The following is a 9,458-nucleotide window of genomic DNA, read 5'->3' on the forward strand; positions in this document are numbered from 1 at the left end:
ACGTATGTATAAATTATTCAAAGAAGCATTCTTTCTATATCAAACATATTGTGTCTCAAAGAAAATTTTCTACTATACGAGCTCCATACTTATGATTTTGTGAGAAATGGCTCAAGGGCCAAGCGTAAATATGCCTCGAACACTCGGGGACTATCGTCGACGATCGACATATTCGAGTTATCTAAACTCAAATTCATAAGACCTCGAAGAGGCACCCCTCAATCTATAGGCCAAGGCCATAATTCTCGGGGATATTGGGAAATAAGCCCAAGAGGCATACCCAAAGACTACGGCCAAATTAATGCGGCTCGGAGTTCGAGCTATTGCTCACTCGATTATAGAAGCTACAACAACCTGATTGCAACAGAGTTTTCACAAGGCAAAGGCAAAACATAATTTATCATAAATCAAAAATCGGAGACGAAACGGAAAAAGAAAGGAACCTTTCATATATGCAAAGTATTTACAAAGACCACATAGGATCTTACAAAAAAGAAAAAGAAACTAAGTCCTAACTACGGCCAGGGGCGACCTCTTCATCGGGGGCAGCTTCTCCTTCGGACCCATCACCATTGTCGGATCCGCCTCGACTGCCTTGATCATCATCAACTTCATCGTTGGAGGAGGCAAGCAGCCTGGCATCGGCTTCAAGTGCCTTGGCTTAGGCTATCTCCTCGGAGAGGTCAAAACCTCGAGCGTGGATCTCTTCGAGGGTCTCCCTCTAGGATTGGCACTTCGCCAAATCATTGCTCTGTCGCTCTCGATCAGAAGCCTCCCTTAGCTGCGTTTGAGCAGCCTCGGCATCGGCCAGGTACATGGCTATAGACTTGTCATCCATAATCTTCGTCTTCTCAACCTCCGCCTTGGCCTTCGCAAGCCCGACTTCAAGTTCCTCGATCCTTTTGGCCTGGGCTGAGCTTTTCTCTTTAATGCTCCGAAGTTGGACCTCGGCCGATGATAATTTGGCCGAGATAGCCTCTTTCTTCACAGCGAGGCGGTCCATGTTCTTTTTCCACCGATCACAATCAGCTTTGATTTGATCGACTTCCCCCTAAAGCAACTAGATCCTTTCCACCTTTTGCTGCAACTGAGATATTGAAGTATTAGCCTCCACAGTTGGGTCGAGTCCGTACTTTTTCAAAAGGATAGTTACCTGCTCGTCTAGCTCGGCCTCTTCCTTACGAGCCTTGGCCAAATCTGCTCGAAGGTCCTTTAGAGCTTCATCTTTTTGGCCGCAAAGAAGCTTCAGAGCATTCCTCTCCTCCGAGACTTTCTGGAGCTCGGTTTTGCACTAACTCAGGTCGGCTCGAGACTTGGCAAATGCCTATATAAAAAGAAAAATGCAAGTCAGACTTAAAGAAAGATGATTAAGAAAAGGAATTGCAGCAACTAATGCTTACCCGAGATAGGAGACGTTGGGCCTCTTCAAAGAGGATGGAAGCATCGTTGAGATCGGAGGCATCATCGACCCCAGTGAAGCAATCCCAAAAGGGATCCCCTACACCATAGACTCCGCCTATGTTGGGTGTCTTCATGTCCCGATCCTCTCTTATTGTCTCCTCAGAATAGGCTGGCAAAGAAGGCGAGTGACCTACTGTCATGACCCCGAGCAAGTCGCTCGGGGTGCTCTGATCGGCCCTCGAAGTTTCAGAACCGGCCCCGTCCAGTGTATTTACGGATGGTCGAGAGATGATCTCGACCCCAGGCGATTCGGGATCCTCATCCAAACCCTTTTTGGAAGCCTCCTCATCACGAAGCTTGATTTCAGCAGCCGCCTTCGGCTCAGAAGGTTTGGCGACCTCGACAGCCTTTCTAGGTCGGGCCATTAGTGTCTAGGCGCCATCCTTTTCTTCTTCTTCTTCTTCTTTTTCTTCTTCTTCTTCTTTTTCTTCTTATTCTTCTTCATCTCTCAGGTTTCAGACCGAGTCCATCGTGAGAGCAATAGCCTTCCTCTTGACCCTTCGAGGTTTGGGCTTGGGGTCCTCGGACAGCGACGCTCCCTTCCTTTTCTTGTCTTTCCCCAGCTTCGGAACCGGGGACTAGGCCTCTTTCTTGACGCTCAGGGGCCTCAATATTGCATATTTGGTCAGGCCTGCATGAAAAATGCTTAGTAATAAATGAAGGTACATAAAGTATTTCCAAATATAAGGAACAAGATCCTTACCATGGTTCTTTGCCTCCCATCTTCCCTTCACCAAATCACGCCATACGCGCTCGGCATAGGAGGAAGTCGAGGCAAACTTCCGAACCCAGTCTTCGAGGTTGGGGACCGCTAGAGGCATCCATGCAACGGCTGCATAGCAAATGAGAACGTTATATAGAGCAAAAGCAAGTACGAAGAATAATGGGTCATACCTTACTTACGATTTGGGTTCCACTCCTCGGGGAATGGCATTTTTTCCTTCGGAATGATGTCGCAAGTCCTTACCTGGATGAACCGGCTCATCCAACCCCGATCCTTATCCTCGTCGATGCTCGCGAACAAGGCTTTTGTTGCTCGACGTTGGAGCTTGATCAGCCCTCGGTAAAGTCGAGGTCAGTACAACCGTATGAGGTGGCTAAGGGTGAACTCCAGTCCCTCGGCCTTGCTGGAAAAGAAGCGCAACATAATCACAATGCCAGAACAAGGGGTTAACTTGGCCGAGGGTGACTCGATATCTTTTGCAAAAATTGACGATCATTAGGTCGAGGGGACCCGATGTGAAGGGGTAAGTGTAAACACTTAAGAACCCCTCCACATGAGTAGTAATGCTCTCTTCAGGAGCAGGGATATGTACCACAACCTCGGGACCCCAGTTGCAATCCTTCTTCATGGCCTCGAGGTGGCTCGTCGTTATGGAGCACATATACCTCGACACATGCTCACATCGGCCTGGGACCGATGAAGGGTTCTCGATCTTGAAATCGTATTTTAAAGTGCACGGGCCAGTAACATACTCGTGAGGGAGCGATTCCACCGGCGTTTTGTCACCGATCGACCGGGAAAAAGAGGAATAAGCTTTCTCCTTTTGTGGGACGGTCTTTGAGGTTTTTGCCATTGACAGGTAAAAAAGAGCGAAAGAAGGTAAAACTAGGTATTTTCGATGCTAACGAGGTTGGCTCAATGGGCGGCGAAAGAGAGGAGATAGAGAGAGTTAGAAGATTTAGGAGTTTGATGAAAGCAAAAGTAAAGTTTTGATTCAACGAAGGAGCCTGTATTTATAGATTCATGGTGACGGTTCGGTGGCGCTAGTGGACGACCACCTAATGACAGGCATTAATGATTTAGGGAACTGTACCGACGGGACGTTTCGGTCACGCCCGTCGCTTACGTCATAAGGATGACATCATGATCGAGGTCTTCAAAAAATCGAGGCTCAAGTCGTTTCCTATCATTCTATTCTAAGAAACACGGGACTATCTGTATACGGTAGAAATCGGGACTACCCGATTTCATTCTGTGATCGAAAAAAGAGATACCGCGTCGAAAGGCCAGGACGTCAAGTCCGGGATCAAAGTTGCTTTCCAAGATCGAGGTCGACATCACTAATCGAGGTCAGAAAAAGGCATACTCCGAAATGATGCCGATATAGTTCAATAACGGAAATGGTGATATATCCGCGATGGATCGAAGATCGTGGCGTGAATTTCGGAATGGATTGATCTTCGGCGGTTAATCAGTTGTCAATATGATTTCCTATTATAATTAAAATTGTACCTTATTTAGGATTCCTCTATTATATAAAGAGGGATCATATTCATTTGTAAGGGGGATCATTATCGACTGATAAGAATACATACATACGTTGTTCTCTTTATTTACTGTTCATCACTATTTGTTCATCTTCTACTGTTCTTATTAACCAACCCCGAGACTATCTTGAATCGAGGTCGAGGCATTACTTGCAGACCAGTTTGATTTATTTTATTGTCCAAATTATCTATTTAATTCGTTGTTTATCAATTGGTATTGAATTATATCACATATCCTTAAAACTACAATATAGGTTTAATTGTTACTCAAATTTCAGGCTAAACAACATGCTCAACAAAAATTGACGCGAACGATTGGGAGCTCATTGTAAAGCTCATGCTTTGTATTTTAACACTAAAATTGAGGTTTTCATTTGACCACGTACGATTTCACAATTTCGGTTGTGAAAGTTGTATGTTTGGTTTTAGGTTTGATTGGTTATGTTTGAACTTTGAAGAAGTTGGTGCATCAAAAATTTCAGTAACATAGTGTAACTAGGGAATCTTTAGGAGAGTCCGGAACCAAAATGTGGTTCTTTTGAACTCAAAGAATCAAAATATATGGAAAAAAAACTTGGTGACCAAAATATATATAACGCCATTTTAAAGGGCACTATACCTTAACGGCCGTTTGCCCGTTAAAGTATAACGCCCTTTAAAAAAATGCTATATGTATAAAGCCTTTTTGAAAGGCTCTATATATATTATGTGGGTCTACCGTTAACGTCCCTCTTTCTTTGTTCTTGGAATTCACATGGCGCAGGAAAAGCAGATAAATAGAATTTAATGTACCGAAAGAGGAGTAGAGTGCTCGGTGGTTCAGTGGTTAAAGGCTAGTTATGAAGTTGGTTTTGTCCTTGAGGTCCAGGGTTCGATTACTTGTACCAGCATTATTTTTTGTTTTCCTATTTCTTTTTCATTTCTTTTCATTATTTGGTTTAAGTAATTATAAATAATTTAATATTTATTAGAAAATTATGATTTTTGAACTCATTTAAAGTAAAAAAAAAAAGAAGAAGAGAAGCCTTTTACTATTTCGTTAAAAAATCTACCGACATTTTTAATAGTTTTTATTTTGTATTATACGTAAAACAAAATTATTTTTTTCTTCTTTTATTTTCAAATTAGAATTATGAGTTTTATTTATAGTTAAAATTTTTATAAGAGAATAATACATATAGTTTAATCTATTGCTTGAATTTTTTTATTTTTTGATATCTTTCTTTTTAAATTTAGTTATTAAAATTTTAATTATTAATCAAAATTCTAATTATATTTTTTATATTTTTTCTGAAATATTTTTTTTATTTCTCCTTTTATTCCTTGGCTATTGTAATTGTATTATCCATTTAAAATTTTTAAATAAGAATATAGTTGTTCTTATAATCCATTAGGATTATTATTAGCTAAGTAATGGAATATAATTCTTATATTCTTATTAGGAAAACTAATTAAATGGTTGCTCATAGACTAAATTTTTTCTAATAAGAATTATCCTAAACTAAACTAGTTTTTGTCAGCATCAAGGTTTGATTCTTTTCCTTTTTTAACCGTTTATATTTATGCTTTGTGAATCAATTGAGAAATTAAAATTCAGGAGCGGTTACTTTTGTTTCATCTTGCGAATTGTTTGTTGATTGAAAATCGTGAGAATGGTATAGAATTACTATGAGCAAATAGAACCCGTCAAAGTTATTTTGATGATGTAAATTGGAGAGTTGTGTCATTGGGGCTGCTTAGATTGTTTGAAGTTTACTGCTTTGCATCTTAAGGTATAAGATAAAAAAAAAATGATTTCTACAGGTTGTTTGTTTTGAGCCTTTGACCACACGACAAGTTTAGGTGCTGCTTGATTTTTTAGCTCTTGTTGTTCGGTTTAATGAATCGACTATGTGTAAGTCCTAAACTAAGTTAGCTATGTGCATCCTCTTTATCCATTTCAGTACAAATAAATCAGAAGTTTAGTCTTCTTCGAGAGTGCGGACTGTCGTTCTTTGTATTATGAGTGCACATGACCTTGAGCGATATGAGCTTTTCAGCTATTTTTCGTAACTAATTAATATAATTTATGTTCCTTTTTATTCTTAGCAGCAATAAAATTGAATTCTAAACTTTTTTATTTCTCCCTTTGGCAATGAGTATCTTGCTCTCGTTGATCTTATCCCTTTTGTTATATGTATTTCAAGGATTATCAAGCTGTGTTTTTATGGAGGGTGTTGGAGATGATGGTACATCAGCGGTTGCAGCTTTGGACGCTAAACCTGCATATAGCTTCCAGTATTACTTAGATAAAACCACTCCCTATGTACTCTATAGGTGGATTGGAACCATTGTTATGGCACTCCTTTATGCTCTTCGTATTTATTCTGTTCAAGGATTCTACTTTGTTACATATTGTTTGGGCTTTTACATAGTCAATTTGCTGGTTGGTTTCCTGTCGCCTCTTGTTGATCCTCAGATGGAACCTTCTGATGGACCTCTGTTGCCTACTAAAGCTTCAGATGAGTTCAAGCCTTTCATTAGTCGCCTTCCGGAGTTCAAATTCTGGTAATAGTTCCTGCTGTACGCTTTTGGTTTCGTTTCTACTTAAGTGGAGAAAAAGTTGTCATATTTTTCGTTATTTTATCTTTCTGAGTTGATATTCTGGAAATCTTTTTAATCACAATTTATCAGTTTGCCTCATCTTTTATTTCCATCGGTCTTCCTTTTTCCTGGTAAATTTGGAGAGTAATATATTTACGCGGTAGAAATTTCTGGCATGTGTGCGTTGACATTTGGAAGAAACTTTTTGAGTTGATACATCTTGTGTTAATGACAACAGTTTCCATTTCTTATTTTAGTTTCCATTGGAACTTAGCATGGCTGTGAATTTAGGTGTTTTTGACTGTTGCCTGGTCAACATCACCCTTGTATCAGTTAGGTGACATTATGGTCACATTATTGCTGTTTTACATTGCTTGCAAGCTGTGCGCCAATTATATAGTGGAATGTGTAAATCAATCATTGGAATAGAATCTTAACTTTTCCTTTATTGTACCCATTTTGAAGAAAATGGAACGAAAGACGTTAGATAGTTACGTGTAAATGAGTTCTAGTCCTATATGTAGTAGGAGTAGAATATGTCCTAGTCCTATATGTAGTAGGAGTAGAATATGTCCTAGTCCCATATGTAGTAGGAGTAGAATATGTCCTAGTCCGATATGTAGTAGGGTAGAATATATGTTATATATAAGGCTCATTGCATATGTAGTAGGGTAGAATATGTATTATACATAGGGATCATTGCATCATTGTTAATAAATAGATTTTTCTCCCGTGCATTTTCACACATACGATAATGTAGGTTCATTGGTAAGTGTTTACAGAATCATAGGAAATGTGCTGGCAAGTAGATCTCTATCGGTAATGGATAATCTTCCATTACACCCAAAAGAATGCTTTTGTTGGTGGAAGACAAATTCATGATATTTTGCTGATAGTAACGAGTTGGTGGACGCGAGGCTATATTCGTGGTCTTGTGGAAACTACCTATTGAGAAAGTATACGATCATCTAAATAGGAATTTCTTAATCTATATGCTTGGAAGAATGAGCTTTGGACTGATTAGAGAAACCAGACAAGAAACTGTCTTTCTAGAAGAAAATGTTTATTACTTTTAATTGGCAACCTGTGTGAATTTTTTATGAGCACAAGGGAAAAGACTAGGGTACTCGTTATCTATTCTCTTTTACTTGTTTGTGATAAAGAACCTTAAAAGGTTCACCGAGAAGAAATTGGAATGTATGGGCATATCTCATTTTAGCTTGCGGCGTTTTAATCTAGTATTATTCGTAGATCAGACAGCTATGAGCCTATGATACTTATTAGGAACATCAATCTGGTCCATGACATATCAAAATTGCTCACTAGATATGCACAGATCTGAAATTGTTGCTAGTCTGAAGGTTCATGATATTCATTGCTCGGCATAGATTGTGGGTGTAAGTTGGTCTCACTCCCTACAATCTATTTGGCTTTGTCCTTAGGGGGCAAAGATCCTTCCCAAAGATTCACCAGAAGGAAAAATGTTAACTATAGCTTTCACCATTTACTGAAAAATGTTAACTATAGCTTTCACCATTTATTTCTATTTGGGCATGCATTTCTTGTTAAACATTGCATGTTTTTTTAGGATAAAGTAAACATTGCACGGTTTTTGCATAATGTGGATTTATACCTCATAGTGGGATGACATTTTTGCCCATGAACCACAGGAATTGCGAGGAGGAGAACCATTTTTATCTTCTATGGTTCCATTGGAAACTATTTTTCCATTTCTTATGTTTCCTGTGTTGGGCAAAGATGAACTTGGCGAGAGGAGGATCACATTTAAGATCTACCTTATAAAAGAATGGATCTTCAGATTACCTTATTGTTTATTGGTTTTGTCTCTTTTTCATAGGATTAAACATATGGGAACACTATTTTTCTTTCAATTGTTAAATACTATTTGACAGCTGACTCAAACTCTTACTTTTTATGAATTCTATTTTATACTTTGGTTGTTTTGCTACTTGGTGGGAATTGCTGTTTTACATTCTATAGAGATAGCATGTGGAATGGTTCTGATGATGCTTCTATTTCAGGTTATTTAATACTTTCTTATGACACTTGGTATTGCTAATGTCTACTTTTTTTTTCTGATTTCTTCAGGTATGCCGTAATAAAGGCTTTATGTGTGGCATTTATCATTACTTTCTTCTCCCTATTCGATGTTCCTACGTACTGGCCTTTCTTGTTGTTCATCTGGATTCTCCATTTTGTCGATATAATGTATTCCCTAATTAGACGAATGACCAGATACAAATACATCCTATTCAACCTTGGGAAGCAGATGAGCGAGTTATTTTTGTGTATTTTTCTAAGTAGTATTCTTGCTGCCATCATTAGGATGCCAGTCTTATTTGGTGAGAGTATTTAAACTGTTCCTTTTGCTGTTGTGACAGAAATTACTCTGGAAAAAGGTCAGGACAGCAGCACCAAGGACCTAAGTGATGCTGATTTCTGGTTAAAGACCAAATGGAGAAGGAAAGAGATAAAAGTGGAAAAAAAAGATGGAATTGCTACATAGGTCTAAGTTAAACGGGTTTTGCACCTCTCTTTCTCTCTCTCTATATATATACTCCAATTAACTGAATACAGAGTGTCAAAATTAGTTCCTCAATGATCTCCAATTGTTATAATTTTGAGCTTCTGCAATCCTCTTTGCTGAATTTTTTTCTTTTAATTTTTGGACTTAGAGAATGAAAATTACTGTTTTGGTTGAAAATTATAGTAATTGAAGACACAAAAAAAAACGATATCTGTTATTGTGTATGAATTTTTCGTCCTAATTTACAGATGGCAAATCAACTTTTTTATTTGTAACTAGTTTTTACCCTCCAAGCTCGGCGCGGGGTCTGTTGATACGACAGTAAAACTAATGGTTAGAACCTTACTGTCACTATAGAAGACCAGCCTTTTTATTGTTTGTAGTTGCATCTGAAATTTTGATCTCATATGTCAGTATTCTATTGACCTTCTTTCTACCCCTTGGAAAGAAAAGAAAAAAAAAACTGTCCAGAGAGTACCATTCGCGAAAAATTTAACTATATCACTATTTCTTGACTAACAAAAGCGACAACACTATGAGACCAAAAAAGAAAAGAAAAGAAAGAAAAACAGGACCGTAAAATGTATCTAGTGAA

The 9,458-nt window shown here is 38.5% G+C and overlaps 1 protein-coding gene across 1 annotated transcript; it reads left to right on the plus strand.

Moving 5' to 3' along the window:
• Positions 1-5,595: 5,595 nt before the first annotated feature.
• On the plus strand, positions 5,596-8,970 carry LOC104103306 (protein RER1B-like). The gene is made up of 2 exons (XM_009611204.4): positions 5,596-6,279; positions 8,425-8,970. Exons 1-2 carry the CDS (start codon positions 5,867-5,869, stop codon positions 8,690-8,692), a joined length of 681 nt encoding a protein of 226 aa, XP_009609499.1. The 5' UTR covers positions 5,596-5,866; the 3' UTR covers positions 8,693-8,970.
• Positions 8,971-9,458: the final 488 nt, after the last annotated feature.

The sequence above is a fragment of the Nicotiana tomentosiformis genome, chromosome 2, assembly GCF_000390325.3.
Source record: "Nicotiana tomentosiformis chromosome 2, ASM39032v3, whole genome shotgun sequence".
NCBI lineage: Eukaryota > Viridiplantae > Streptophyta > Magnoliopsida > Solanales > Solanaceae > Nicotiana > Nicotiana tomentosiformis.